This window comes from Botryllus schlosseri, chromosome 11, assembly GCF_051294905.1.
Source record: "Botryllus schlosseri isolate E-star chromosome 11, Bs_hap1, whole genome shotgun sequence".
Taxonomy (NCBI): Eukaryota; Metazoa; Chordata; class Ascidiacea; order Stolidobranchia; family Styelidae; genus Botryllus; species Botryllus schlosseri.
In genome coordinates this window covers 3,356,823-3,372,701 of record NC_137246.1, presented here as the reverse complement: position 1 = coordinate 3,372,701, position 15,879 = coordinate 3,356,823, and the positions used below count along the sequence as shown (strand labels likewise).

At 40.9% G+C, this 15,879-nt stretch overlaps 2 protein-coding genes across 9 annotated transcripts in view; one reads left to right on the top strand and one right to left on the bottom strand.

The window, feature by feature from the left end:
* Positions 1 to 1,282, top strand: LOC145449894 (uncharacterized). The gene is made up of 4 exons (XM_080328333.1): positions 1 to 432; positions 494 to 575; positions 633 to 862; positions 1,178 to 1,282. Exons 1-4 carry the CDS (start codon positions 388 to 390, stop codon positions 1,280 to 1,282), a joined length of 462 nt encoding a protein of 153 aa, XP_080184459.1. The 5' UTR covers positions 1 to 387.
* Positions 1,283 to 4,379: 3,097 nt separating this feature from the next.
* The window catches only part of LOC145449853 (spectrin alpha chain, non-erythrocytic 1-like), a 50,330-nt gene continuing 38,830 nt past the window's right edge, over positions 4,380 to 15,879 (bottom strand). For 5 of the 8 annotated variants that reach the window (XM_080328291.1, XM_080328290.1, XM_080328292.1 and 2 more), the window contains 7 exons: positions 11,864 to 12,165; positions 11,026 to 11,043; positions 9,427 to 9,511; positions 8,699 to 8,865; positions 5,828 to 6,028; positions 5,272 to 5,419; positions 4,380 to 4,618 (listed from right to left, as the gene is read on the bottom strand). In XM_080328291.1, the coding sequence (XP_080184417.1) occupies positions 4,493 to 4,618; positions 5,272 to 5,419; positions 5,828 to 6,028; positions 8,699 to 8,865; positions 9,427 to 9,511; positions 11,026 to 11,043; positions 11,864 to 12,165 (1,047 nt within the window). In that variant the 3' untranslated portion in view covers positions 4,380 to 4,492. The remainder of the gene's footprint in view (positions 4,619 to 5,271; positions 5,420 to 5,827; positions 6,029 to 8,698; positions 8,866 to 9,426; positions 9,512 to 11,025; positions 11,044 to 11,863; positions 12,166 to 15,879) is intronic. The other 3 variants (XM_080328293.1, XM_080328294.1, XM_080328297.1) reach the window with 1 other exon arrangement.

The following is a 15,879-nucleotide window of genomic DNA, read 5'->3' as shown; positions in this document are numbered from 1 at the left end:
GGAAGGTAGCTTTTAGTGACATAATAAAAGATGCAGAAAGTAGTGGCTTGTCTTCGACATTGTCTGGACTGAAGATGAAGCGCTGCGGTCAAACCGAAAACGGCAGCTGAACAAACAATTTTTGAATAGTTCTGCGTCAACTGATGGCCAAGGTATACTTTTTTATTCTGTGTACTATGATATATGCAAAGCGTTTATACTTTGTATATGATGTTTTTCCTGCAAAGAAGGAACGCAATCCAAGTATTCAGATACAAGGCATGCCAATTCTAAGAATGCGATCATCTCATGATTCTGGCAATGAAAGGGTGGAAAGCAGGAGTGCTATCAATGATGCTCGCAATGCAAATTTGCCATCATTAAGCGAAAAGAGTGTTCAAGGATGGCATGATCCCAACATTGAATGTAACGGCCAGAGATCTGAGTCCTGCAGTAAGTTCCCAGCACTTTGGTGCGTTCTCGAATTTGAGAATAAAGTCTCTCTGTTTTTCAGATGCTCCTTCATTTGAAAGCATTGCTTATTGCTGAACTACAAAATTCTGACCGTCAACAATGTAGCCTGTCACAAAGTAATGGTAAGTTTATGACATATGATGGTCAAAACAACTTTATTGTAATTGAATCCTTTTTAGCTTGTGTATCAACTCCAGCATCCGCACACTGTGAAAACCCTTTGTTTTTGATGCGAAAAGAAATAAAGTTGCAGAAGAACCAGATGATGGATTTCCTCCAAGATCATATCGACGATGACTGCAAAAGACGTCAATCGAGTGCCAAAATTTTGCTGGAAGGCATAATTGAAGATTCCTGTGAAACCTTGTCACAGCAAGAACACCTTCGAAAAACGGCAAAGTCTGAACTGGTATGTTTTAGTTATTCTTATTCGAACAAAGCAATTGACAGTGTAAATCAGGGGTGTCCGCCGACACCAGGGAATCCTTTTGATAAACAGCAGGGGTCCTTTGAAATTAGTTCTATTATCAAAAATTGAATTGCCAATGGGATTTATTGCGAAGAAGCAAAGTCAACCAAACCTTGGATAAACGTGACCATGAAATTTAGAGTGTGGATGGTTTCATCTAAAATGCCCATAAATGTTATTGTTAATTCGGGTGCAAACCAATAATGCAAGGCAGTACCATCTGTATTGTGTACCACTAATGTAATATTATTACAGGTAGACATTTTAATGCGAATCCGGGGTGTACAATTGCCGGAAACCGTCGGACACCTGATGACCAGCATAGGTGTGAAGGAAGTAACGAAGTCCTACCGTGTTTAGGGTGAAAAAAGCAAGAATGACGTTCGAAAAGACTATTAGCCGTAAGATATCAACGATTATTGGTGGAAATTGAATCTATGTGAAAAAGTTGAGCCCTAACCTCGATTTTCAATACATTTTATGATTTGACGTCATATTTGGTAATAAGAATACTGTCTACTGATGTGCGAAGTTATCTACTTCAGTACTCTAGTTGTTGATGAGTTTTAGGAGAAAATATTCAGCTTTCTTGCAATATGAATGTATTATTCAGTAGTATATTGGAATTCTATACCTCCGAGAGTCTCTTATATCAATGAAACTTGTTCGATGTCTGATGACTTTTGTATAATATACCATGACTGGACACATCATCTAGTTATAGCTCATGCATCTCAAAATTCCTGATAAAAGAACTAACGATCAAGTTGCAAGATATCTAACTGTTGGCGGATCTTGCAAGGTAATTTCGTTATCAAGTTTGATGCCGGTGTGGTGAGATAGTTGTGTCTTTTATGGTATTATTTGACTGTAAGTGAATTGTTGCTTCCGCTCAGCTGCATAACATAACGCATAACATAATTCATAACATATTGCAGAATGTGGCAGGTACCCAACTAGGGTCAGGGGTCACCTAGGGCCAGGGTTCATCTAGGGCAGGGGTGGGCAACATACGGCCCGCGAAGGGATTTTGACCGGCCCGCCGGGAGTTTTTAATCCGAAAGTGAAATTATATTCTGAAAGTATTGACAGATTTTATGCGTCACATAATCAATCCAAGCTTTCCAACCTGAGAAAGATGGACATGCACTTCATCTGTATTTAATACAGTTAGCAAAATGTAATGACTTTGAATCATGTCTAGTAGGCCTATTTTGAAATTTCAACTTGACTTGACTTAACTTGACACGACTTGACTCGAGCCACCTTTGAAAATCGAGTGATTTGACTCGTCACTTGACTTGACTCGAGTCAAAATTTGCAATGACTCGAGATGACTTGTGACTCGAAGGTAGTGACTTGATCCCAACACTGCCACTATACTATGTATTTGATTTCGCACAGCGTACTGATGCGTAACGATCCTTATTAGATGTACAAATTCGACCTCATCGTTAGCAACCTAGATTCCCCATCGCGTGCTCTGAGAAACACCGTCTCCTATCGCGATTTAACGACCAAATATACGTTCACATTCTACAAATTAAAGTGCATTAATTGCAGCGATGAGGGCTGCAAGCCGCGTTTAAAATATTTTGTGAACCATATTTGTGATAAATATTCGCGGAGCGCAAAGTTGAACAGTGTTTTATTGTGTGTGTCTGCTAGTTTGAATTTATTCCAGTGCCCATAATATTAATCCAATTATGCTTTGCGGACGTAAATCGGAAAATGCAGCAATGCAGTCAAAATCGGTGTTTTAATCAGCAATCAGTTGTCGCGATGCGAGCTACTCAATACTAAATCTAAACCCATTGTGTTGGCGGTAAGGGATGATTACTGATTGGCCTTGCGCGTTTGTAATCATAATTCTTGTCTGTCCTTCGTGTTCCAGAATTTTCGTGCCGTGTTACTGCTCAGTGCTCAGTTCTCAGTCCAGCGACGAATGCCGAGTGCAATAGTCTCAGCAGGAGATCGCGTCGCGCTGCATTGTGCGATGCGATATGCGTGCACAAACGAATCTCGCTAATTGATCGCGGCTACGCGGGGTGTTAGACGTGGGACACTGATAACACGACTTGTTGAATTGAAACTGAATATTAGCGCCAGAATGGCCATTTCAAAAGATCGGGGTTTTGCGTTTCAAAAGGAGGGGGTTTCGACATCCTCCTGGCCACGCGCCAGCCGCCACCCCATGCAAAAATAAAAGTCGGGGCCTATGTCCCTGGTTATATTCCTCTAATCGGTTTTCTAGACTGCTGAAAATATCGTGAGTTGTTCTACTTTCGCCTTTTCGAACACCCAGTTTGATTAGTGTCATACAAATTGAAATTATACGATATATACAGTGTGGAGCTCTGGCCCCTTCTCTCTCCTATATCTGTTATGGTATAATACTACATCACGTGACTTATCGCATAGTTATAACCCAGTGCATATCAAAGTTGACTCAGAGAGACTCATGTACGCTAACCTATTGCTTGTACCCGAATTGATATACCGTCCGTACAATATATCTGGAAAAGGCAATTGTTTGTGTCTATTGAACTACAGTCAAGAACTACACAGGACGTTCGTGTCAGCTACTGCCAGTTAAGTATATACTATAAGCTGCTATCCGTAGACCACGGACTTCCCGTATACAATCGCAGACTGACAGACCGCTCTTCATCCCCGCAACAGTCTACATCTAAAATCGAAATTAATAATTATTTATTAATTATGTAATTTTGACTGTAAACAAGAACACGATAGGATTTATTTAATCTGGACAACAAAATTTACCAAAATACTATTCAAAATCTTCGCAACTGGAATTGTGTCAGTTAAATTCGAACCAGTCGCGAAATATATTATATAGTCTGTATCTACAAAAGAAAGCCTATCCGTCATAAAGTGAAAACTGGAAAATTTTTGTACAGGAGGTTTTTGTTCAAACAGTCTTAAGTTTTGTGAATTTGGAATCACGAAAGTTCATCAGTTGTGACTACAGGACGCAAAATTTTAAATTTTTTTTCAAGTAATAACCCTAATTAACATACTGTAGCGTTACCTACCACCCCCGTGAATCCCTATTATAGTTCCTATAGTCCCTATAGTTCTGAGGGTTGTCTCGTTTCATACTGCAGCAATAGTCAGCTAACATATGTCAGCTCCAATCTACTCTGGTTCCTTACCCCAAACATCTCCAGATATTGTGGGGCACTTTCTGCTTGCCCATCGCTGACTATGCAAAATCAAATTCCTACAAACATTTTCAAACCTCATTCACAAATTTTACTTCGAGCCACGAGTCAATCCACATTTTTGAAGGGCCGAGTCAATTCAAGTCATCTGAACAAGTTGACTCGAGCCCACTGCTCGATTCAGACTCGAATAACTCACATACACGATTTTTTCCCGGTCTTGACTTGATTCGTATCAAACTGAACTACAGTCTGGTTCCCAGCACACCTAATTCGACACACAATTTATTACTTCGTTTACAATTGCCACACTACAAGATTACACTATCGTTATGCAGTTACAATCATAAGTAAGCTAATACAGGTACAGCATTGTGGATTCGCCCTAATCCATAAACAACTGCCTCGTGAACGCGGCGTAGTCGTACGCGTTGAGAACCTCGATACCGTGCGAATCGGTGTAAGGTGGCATGTGCTTGATACAGAAGTCGGCCTGTTCGCGGGATAGGTTCTGAAAATACAACGTGATCAAGAAACGTCGCAAATACCATAAGGCTGAGGATCAGAAAGTCAACAAACAGCTAATAATTACAGAGAGATCTGCAAGTTAGCAAACTGGAGTCACGGAATCGACTCAAGTCACAATTTATTGTCGACTCAAAATGACTGGGGTCAATTTCTTGAAAATAGACAACAACTCGACACGAGTCAATTTGTGTATCGGTCAGTAACAGACCTCTACTTTGCGCAGTACTTCAAGTATATTTAATTACTCGCAGTGGTCATGATTTTAGCTTCTACTCAACAGTTTTCTGGGCAAAACTAGACCTATGTACTCACTTGTAAATCGCTACTTCTACTTGAGTACTAATTGAGGCATTACTTCTATTGAGCACAAATGATGACTATTTTGACCACCCTTGGTATTGACTCGACTTGTACTAGAGTCATTGCGCAGTCGAGTCACATGACTCAATACATTCTATATGACTTCAATTCAATTCAATTTATTGCTAAATATTTCATCACTTCAGCACCCCACAAGACAATGAAAGATAGGATGGTGTCAAAACGGCATGGAGTAGTCAATACCGGTACATTAAATTTGACATTGCGTTGATGAGGGAATTCAAATTTAGCCAAGCAACAAAACCAGACAATTACCTGACGCAATTCTTCCCTGGTAACGTACGGCTTCCCTTCGGCGCTGAGCGCCGAAAAGGCGCTTTCCACCTCCTGCAAAGACTTGACGTTCTCGGTTTCCCTGCTGATCATGAAGCCCATGTACTCTTGCAGCGATACCACGCCGTCCCTGAAAAGAGAGAGAGTTCCTATCACAATCACACAACTAGACAATTCGAACTAAACAATTTAGAGAGCAAAATGCCGGTGATCAAGTTCTGATCTAATTTGTTAAGTAGTGTCAATTATAATCTAATTTGAGAAATGTTTCTCTGCTCTCTTACTTTTTAACAAATTTCGGGTTTTCCTGAAAATGTTACAGGGGAACTGTATAGTGCGAAGTGCGAAAGTGCCTTTGATAATAAACTTGGAATCGATGAACCGAATTTAATTAATGTTGTATTCCATTCCAATTCGGAATTAAGAAAGTCTTTGCAAATTCAGTAATTCTGATTCTAATCTAATTTGGAAAAGCGGAGAATTCTCTAGGTTGTCCAACGATGGTCACTATCTCAACACTTCAGCAGGAAACACCTACCTGTTCGGGTCGACCATGTCAAGAATGGCCTGAAATTCAGGATCTTCGACGCCCTCGTCCACCATGGGCAGGTCGTATCCGAGCGAGCGCAGGCACGACTTGAACTCGTGATGCTCGAGCTTGCCCGTCTTGTCCTTGTCGAAGTGCTTGAACATCATCGAGATCTCTTTCAACGTCTCCTCGCTGACTCCGGTCATATTTCTGAAAAAGCAAACGTCATTTTAGTATGCTAACGCAAGTTCAACGACTTGGGCTGGTCACAATGATTCGAGCCTTCCGACCTGAATCGGCAAAAATTTTAATGATTTGAGACGGGCAGTGAGAGATGACCGAGTGCTCAAATGATACGATCCTTGTTAGTAAGGGTTAATTTATCAAAGACAAATATAGTTTCAATCAGGGCTTTGGAGCCGGAGCCCGGAGCCCCGGAGCCGTGCATTTTCACCGGAGCTGGAGCCAGAGCTCTACATAAAATTCAGCTGGAGTCGGAGCCGGAGCTGGAGCCCGTTATTTCAAGAGTAGCTCCGGCTCCGACGTATTTAATAAGATGCTATTATATATGCAACAACCACGTCTGCTGATTTATCATAATTGAACAGCAGGCCTGAATTTTAATGCTTTACACAGCAATGACACAGGGTAAAGTGCGTTCTAGTGCAACTATGATATTATCGACAATTGACAAGTATTTATTATGACATCACAAGCCGGCACAGCGGCACCAATGTCTTCGTTGCTACATCGGATGTTACTAACGGCTGACAGACTCCAGATTACTATAGATAACTAACCCATGGGTAGATTAGTAATCAATATAGACCAGGAATGGCCAACCTTTTCGGCTAAAGAGGCACATGCAATTTACGAACGAGTGCGCGGTCCACTAGCCGCGGCAAGCGGGTAAAATTTTCAAAGTTTATAAATAAACTCGGTCAATAATATTATTACTTGAGTATTTTGCGGGTCTACTGTATACCGCCCGCTAGGCTCAGTTTGCAAGGACACGACTATTCGGCGTCTGGCCACATCGATATCGGAGGTCTCCCATGATATGCGACAATCATTTTGTGCCTACATTTCACCGTCGACGATCTTTATGCGAGCGCAAACGCGAAAAGACTTTCCCGTAATTGCGAATACAGGTAGACTCAATCGGGTAAATTAGGCGTTTTATTTTCATTTTCAGTAGGGGATAGGCTACCAAGCAAGAAATCGTGGGACAATTAAACACGCGAAGCGTGAAGAAAAATTTCACCACTATTTTAGTTTATTGTAATGTACGACGATTTACTGAAAATGTGACTGGACCCTGGATCTGCCAATGCGTCGGAACTGATATTCTAGTCATCAACATCCCAAGTGTCGCAGCCAGACTTGTAATTTTTGGTTGGCATTGCAAGTTCACAATCTGAGCAATTCATTTTGATAATATAATAGGAAATTACCTCGCTGGCCACGCAAAACCCTCTCGCAGGCCACATTTGGCCCGCGGGTTAGCCACCCCTGATATAGACAGGCCCATTCGATAATTTCAGAGCCGGAGCTGGAGCTGGAGCCGGAGCAGTGGTAATAATGCGGCTCCGGAGCCGGAGCTGGAGCAGTTTAAATTTACGGCTGCTCCAAAGCCCTGGTTTCAATACTATTTTCCACTGTGGAAGCCTATATACCTCGATTGGTCGTATCACAGCATACAAACGTGTAGCACAAAGCCACGTACGTTAGCGGAAATTACATTTCTCCGAAGTCGTGATCAATCCACGGCATTGTCACAAAGTGCAATGAAATAAAGAAACTCGGCCTGGTGTAAATGACCATGTAGTCGAAAAACACCATCAATACCACAAACAACAACTAAGTGCAATGAAATAGGTATGGTCAAAAAATACCCAATATAATGCGCTGTAGAACTGCCATTATATTTTATGTGGTCGCATAAATATCTGAACGTTCCCCATCATTCATACTATTATATTGGCATCGTGATACTCGAATATTAGACTCGAAGTCTAATACAGAACCGAAGCACTCAGATACGCGATTCAATACCGAGTCGACTTAAAAGGTTTCGAGTCGAGTATTACTCACTATCACCCCACAGAGAAAGAACTATTCATCAAGATAGCGTAATGGTGGAGCCAGGGTTGTAACCAAGTCGCAAGGATCCGAGTCCCAAGTCAATCTCACTTTTATAGTTTTGAGTCAAGTCGAGTCATTTTCAATTTACCACCGAGTCAAGTCCGAGTCCAAGTCAGCGAGCAGAGGGTCGAGTCTGAGTCATGGAATTATGACTCGAGTCCCAGTCCAAGTCATTGTTATGACTACCTAGTTTCCAGCTAAAGTCTTGTTAAACCCACTTTTATAACTCTGTTTGGTGATATCGAATGGTTCACTTTTCGAATCTACTAATTTTCGTCACGTTTAGTCGTTTCTGGTCGCACTTTCAAGTACCAGTACCGAAACACGTCATCACAATAGCGTGTTTACTTTACTATTCTTCGAAATTACAATGAAATGTCGGTCTTGGCCGTCTGAGTCTCGAGTCATATGACTTGCGTCGAGTCGAGACATTTCCGTATATTTTGAGAAAATGACTCGAGTCAAGTCGAGTCATCAGAAAATCGTGGGTTACTGGGTTAGATCCTTGGCCGGGTCAGACCAAAGACCTGATTAATAACCATTAACCATGACTTCCACGTTAACCGCTCAGCATTACAGGGATAACACGGAGGGGTGGTGCAAGCCTTAGAAAGCCGTCAAAGGCTACATCTTCACCTTTCTTGTCCAGCGGCATATGCACATCATGCAGTAATTCAGGCATATCTTGGGAATCACTACTTCTACTTGCAATTTAATGATAATTTAAGCTATTACCTTGCTTGAATCTGCTGCTCCAGATTGTGCTGCATTCTCATGCCGAGCTGGTCCAGTTGATCCCACTGCTGCGCCAGTCCCACGGTGGAGTGTTCCGTGTGGCTGTTGTCCAGAATCAGGGCCTCTTCCATAAGGGCGCCAATCTCTTCCACCACGTCCAGTTGGCTCTGCAGACAGAATGGAGAATATTGGTTAATCAAGAGCCGAACGCCATGTATACGAAACAAAAATTTAGTTGTCGATTTTATAATATTCTCTTAAACATATTCCCGAGTAAACCATGTTTCTGCCGATTCTTTCGCCTAAAGTGTCGTTTAAAAATATTATTTTAAGCATTTTAAACTTTCAGCAACCTTGAATAATAGATGGTATTTATATTGAAATAAACACTAATATTTCAGCTGACACTATCAGAGGTAACGGTCAGCAACTAGGAAAGAATTGAAAAAAAAACCCATTGTATATCAACAGTCATACCACCAAATTTGAGGCCACCGGCATGAAATTTCGAACAATCGAGGATAAGAGATCGCTTGAGCTCAATGTACTATTTTAGACTCGGTTAGCATATTTTGGTGTTACGGTTGTTGATATACAACATTCTTTCCAATTCTCTCTAATGCTAGCGATTAACCCTGATGAGTGTCAGCTGAAAATATTGGGGCTCATTTCAATATGAATGCTATTCAATTCAACAAAATTGTTAAAAAGTTTTATTATAATGCAACCTTGGCTTCTTTCACTTCCTTCGATTTCAATTTGGTGGCTTCCAGCTGAGATTCCAGCGTCCCCGATTCTTCCACCATACTGATCCTGCAATGGTATTGTAAATTATAGCTCAAATTCCGAACAAATGAGCATTTAACATCAGAAACGAAGCAATACTTCATCTAATTACGAGCATCGATCAGATTTGGGGACCATCAGATGTTTCCAGTGGTATAGTTAGGCTACTTTAGAGCGACAGACAGACAGACATTTATGTGTTATTTGATATGAGCTAAGTTTGATTCTAATTGTATTTTTGGTTCGGGATTTGGTACAATTTTCCCAGTTGTTCAGAATTCAGTAATTCTAGTATAATTTGGAAGATGGAAAGTTTCAAGAAGCATTTTTTGGATACTCCCACTTCTACTTTGGACTTGTTCAAATCCAAAACACTTTCCAACATTCTAAATTGTGTGTGAGAATGAGCAGTTTCTGGACAAATTTACATGATTTTCGTATAAATATAACCAACAACAAATATAATGTCTGCGTTGCGATCCTTGCGACTTGGAAAAAATCACAAATCTTAATATCTTTTAGGTAACACATCGTGAAGAATTGATGCTGCCACTGTTTACCAGCACAAAATATTGATGCATCTAATATCATTATATATTCAGCTAATTTTATTTGTTTTAGCCTGTCTTGAAGTGCACTAATTCTACTTGGATACAATTTTACATGTACAGTGTTGATTCCTAGCGAGTAGCGTCACTGACGAATCTGACAGCCTCTTATTAATATATCAAAATCATACCCAAAAATAAATATCACTACAAAGCATTCTAAACACACAGAAAACACAGGCAAAAGAGCTTTACTGCCGGGCAACAAGCAGATTAGAGTGACTTTGAATAAGTTTTATCAGTTCGGTTTAGTTTTTGAGTTTTTATACAGATTTTCACGTTGTTAAAACAATTGGACTTGATCCAGTATAGCACAGCCTAGTAACACTGGTGTGCTGAATTTCTATGAACTTTTGCCAACGACATAAAAATGGAATCAGGGTAGCTTATGTCCATTTATCACATTTAGAGCAAATTAAGCTGTTGTAAAACTTCTTCCTATAAACTCTTTGAAAAAATGTGACAAGCATAATCACGGCCAAAGATACGACCGAAACGATATGAAAAATTTACAAAAATTTGCTGGATCTCAAAATTTGAAAAACGGACATAGGCTACTTCGATCTCACTACGGCGATATATGCCAAGCACACTCAATTGAGATTACTTATTAAGAGCAGAAAGAAAATTCAAACAACATGCACAGCGGAAGACCGAAGAGTTATTTCACTCTCGCCAAACTCCATCAACATAGCACAGCTACATATCCGTACCAAAGCAGTCTCTATACACAATTCCCTTTTAATTGGATCGTTCAATCGATTCCAAAGGAAGTGTGTGTTACGCAACACAAGAAAACACGCGTTAGCCCAGGCCTACATGCGCTGAGGCCGGCGTTAGTCTGTCACAAGATAGAAGCTTTGACACGCATCAGCACAAATCTAGTTAGCAAACATTTTAAAACCATGCATCGGCAAATAAAACCAGGTATACCCGTCGAGTAGCTGCAATCTGAGAAGAAGACAAAAGAAAATCCGTCATTGCAAAAAAAATATACTAATTACAGCTGCAGAGACCTAAATATGGAAAAAAGACGACGCTTTTCAGCCACATTGGAAATGCTGCAAATGAAATTTTCGCCAGCATGTGGCAGATTGCATTTGATTGTTGCATAAGATCGCATTTGCCAACGCAAAACCGGTCCGCAAAGTGTACGACACAAAGCCAACGCGAGTAGTGAAGAGTGCTAGGTGTAAAGTCCAGTATCTGAGTTTTTCGGTCCTTAGTTGGGTATTAAGCTTCGAGTCGAATTGATGTTTGAGTACCCTCTATTATAACAGAATAACAGTAAAAAAGACTTAAAAAATTTGAATACCATCTTACAGCCACTAGGAAAATGACGCCTCGCTGCTCTACACGAATCATTACAATTGATACTGGACTCATATTCGAGTAGGCCTACCAACCCATCCTTGTTCCTAAATCGTCAGCAACTAGTAAAGAGTTCAGAAGAAGTTTATATCAGCAGTTGCATCACCAAATATGACGTCACTTGCATGACATTTCCAATAATCGAGGCAAATTTGAACAGATGGCAATAAGGTTATATTATTCAATGGTACATTGAATTTCTGTAACTTCAAAATGCGATATGTTCGCCCCGAAGATTCGAATTTTTAGGCCAGTGACGCCATATTTTGTGAGTCAACTGCTGACATACAATGTTCTTTCCAATTCTATACCGATTGGCGACTTTCTGGTATGTTCGCGTCAATAAACTTCAAATTTAGTACATTAAAATATTCTGTTACTGGAACTCGAAAATACAAACCTGGTCTCAGTGAGCCACTTGTGAAATCCGTTAGCTTCATTCGCGAACCGCAACCTCAGCTTCTCGTTGGCCTCCTGCCTCACTCTCTCCTTTTCCAAGCCGCCGTCTCTCTCGTCCGCCAGGCGCTGCACGTCCTGCCACATCCCGTCCAGGTCTTTGGCCGTGAACCACGTGTACGGGTTTGATGGAGGGTGTTCGCCAGTCAAGGCGGACAGACGCTCGTCAAGATCCTGGAGGCTTTGCAGGTCGTCGCGGGCTTGCTTCAGGGAATCGCGGAAGTCTTGCTGCTTGCCGAGCATGCTCTGAAATCGAAAGGAAAGTCATGACTACAGTTAGACAACTAGAAAATTTTCAGCATTTCCTAACCATAGATTAGAATTAAAATTATAGGTAGTAGCTACAAGGGATGGTCAGTTTACACTGAGCATAACAAGTAGCAAGGGCATTTTATGAAATATTTCACAAATCTGTGAACTATATTGTTACCAAACAATTTCTTCACCAATATGTGTGTCAAGGTCTCTTATAACATGTGTTAAAATGTTGAAGTTCAACTCTTGTGGGAAACCCAGAAAAAAGGCTGTTAAATTTGACAACTTTGAAAAAATTTAAAAAAATTGAAAAATTATTTTTATCGGCTACAAGTAACCAAGGATGGGTTTAATAATGGTTTTTCATGTTTCTCAATTGATTGTTAAAATTTACATTTTACTACAGGCTGTTTTGTGGAAATATATGTAAAAGTATGGCACTGAGGGCATAGTTATCTAGTCATAAGTACACCGTTCAGTAATTCGATACCGAACGATTCAACAAATTCTGTATACTGTAATACTGGGTAACACACACATATATAGGCTTAAAACCAGTTCAGTAATTCCTTAAATACAGTTCTAAGCCCTGCAGCAAGGTCTAAAACGGTATTTTCTGTATCATTCCGTTCTATAAGATGGACGCAATTGTACCGAAGTAAAAAAGCGGCTATGAATCCAGCACGGCCTTGTGTGAGTTCATTGTCAATTGTTACTGAATGGTTCGTCGCTGTTTCACCATAATTTCTGATCCTTGGCATATACATCAGATTGGATCAGACGCTCATCTATCCAGGTAACACACTATGAGCAGCGGTTTGGGTTAATAAAGCCAACGATCCTGATAGTTTCAACATTCCAACTGGAATGGCTGGATTAAGAGAATCAATGGTAATGATGCAAAACAGCGCGCACAGATCGAGTTCCTTCCAGTTATTGAAGGAGACCCTGATGACCTCAAAACCTTCTTCGCCAGTCTTAAAGAGTGCACACAGCGCGTTGGGGTAGCTATAGTGACCGTCGATCTTCCGATTCGACTGAAGGCTATATATATAATGAAGCAGACAAATTTACCAGTCATTCCAAGGTTGAGTGGTTTTCACCTATTGAAATCTTTTCTTGGACCAATTGGTGACAACATGGAATATTCTGGGCTACTAGATGTGATCCAGTTGATCTATGCTGGAAGCACAACAACAATCCACCTCATGGATGAAGGATGTTTTGACAAGGCAGTCCCTCCTCACCAGAGATGAGCGGATTTGAAATTTCTATGTCCTAATCCAATCCAAATCCGAACCTTCAAATCCAAATCCAAATCCTAATCCATAACTTTTTCATATTCAAGTCCATGTCCAATCCTAATCCGATTCCAACTGGAAATTCAGAAAAAATACTAATTTATGCAATGTAGGATTTCGAAATTTTTCTGTCACAACCAACGATTCACTTGATTCAAGATAACTTAGTAACCATAAGTACATTAATAACTGATCTGAATAAAGTTTGTCGCCATTCGCCACACGTCATTTCAATCTCCCAGAAAATCGGTCAATCCAATCCAAATCCTAATCCGTTCTGAAAAAAATGTCTAATCCAAATCCAATCCAAATCCGACAAAATTTCACAAATCCTGTTTTTTCAAAACCTAATCCTAATCCATGATCATCTCTACTCCTCACCTCCTCGTCGATGCAGCTATCTATCAACATACCATGGAAATTGCCTTAACTGAGGATAGACTGGTGACATGAAGTCCTTCATGGAAAAGGTGACTGGTGGGGAAATCGGAGCCAGACACTGTGACCCAGTATTGCGAGTATTTGAGCGAAGATTTGAAGAAACGTTCAATCGATTCGCAAAAAGAGGAAGAACACCTGCACTCTAGGTGGAGTACCAATACATGGTAGATATGCCCAATGTCTTTATCAGAACCGAGTGACTCGCAGACCACAATGGAAATCTGTCCTGCATTGTTACCAAGATGCTTCCAATGTTTGCAACCCCAATGCATTGTTTGGTGGCGCGGGAGGTATTTATGGCTGTTGAGACACTTCTCAAATATGTAGTTGCAGTTGAATAATTGATTAAACATAAGCATGTGCAATGATAACATGTAGCACATTGATATTTTAGCGATTTTGGTGCCTAACCCCTTCTATTAACCCACTTGATCTTAACTCGAACGGACCTGACCAAAACCTAAATCAAAATCCAATGGCAGCTACACGCATTTACCAGTTACACTTCATTCAGGGACATCTTCTGATTAGGGCAAGGTTCGGTATCACTCAAAATCTAGCATCGCGCAGTGTGTGGATGGTACGGCGGAGTTATGACATTTGAAATCGAAAGGCCTAATTAGGATTATTTCCATTGTTGAAACAGGAGGTTTCAGCACAAATTAAACTCATTCCGAGTTCAAGAAAATCATTTCTCTTAGGCGGCTTCGCGCCTCCCCTCAGATGCTTCCACGACCCCCCACCCCCAGTTTGAGAACGTCTGCCCCTCACGGGAACCACGTTGGTGAACCCGCAGAGGAAGAATGAGCAACAGCTTTTCTGGCCACAGATGTTGGGTGCCCACTCTCAGTCATCTGTCAGTTGTCAACCGACGAATGGAGGAGGGCGTCAGCAGACATGTACCCGTTTACAGAGAGCTTACCAAGACACAGATTAAGCGAGATGCAGGGGCCATTGAACTTGTCCTAAAATGTTTGAAGAAATGAAGCCATTCGTTAACGATGAATAAAAGAGGTTGCTCATGTATTTCTCAACTGGATTCACAAGTATACGGTTGATGACGTAGTCGAAATACTGAGGGAGCAGCTGAATTTAGGATAGCCATTGGCCATGCAGATCAACCTGGATGAAAACTCAGTGACGCCGACCATGGTTGTCATGTCAAAGGTGAAAGCAGGGTTTTAATGACTCGAGTCACAATTTTTTATGACTCGACTTGACTCGAGTCATTTTCTAAAAATACGGATCTGTGTATTGACTCCACTTTGAGTCATTGCGCATGACTCAAACCAATTGATATGAGCTGAGACTCAGACGGCCAAGACCAACATTTTATGGTAATTTCGAAGAATAGTAAAGTAACCAAACTATTGGGATTTCGTCTAATAGTACTTGTACTTGAAAATGCGACCAGAAAATGCTAAAAGTGAGGAGAACTAGTATAATATAAATGCGAACCATTCGATATCACCAAACAGAGTTATAAAAAAGGGGAGTTAACATGGGCTTTAACTTGGAAACTGAGCAGTATCAACACAATGACTCGGACTCGAGCCATCATACCATGACTCGGACTCAACCCTCTGCTCGCTGACTTGGACTTGACTGGGTGGTGAATTGAAAATGAATCGACTTGACTCGAGTCAAAACTATAAAATCGAGATTGACTTATGACTCGGAGCCTCATGAGTTGGTTACAACCCTGGGTAAAAGCCCTGTCATCGCAAAGAAAATGTCCTAAGATTTACGAGTAAAACATTCACATTGACTCATTGAAGTTTGCTTTCAGAATGTCATTGTGGTCTTTGATGGTTACAGCAGTTCACCAAAACATACAACATGTTCTAAAGGAAGGCATCGACAGGAGTGATAAAACCGGAGACACTACCTCTAACAGAGGGTGCAGCTTCATAACGTTCACTCCGCGAGTACCTGCAGACCCGGGATTTGATTCGTTTACAGA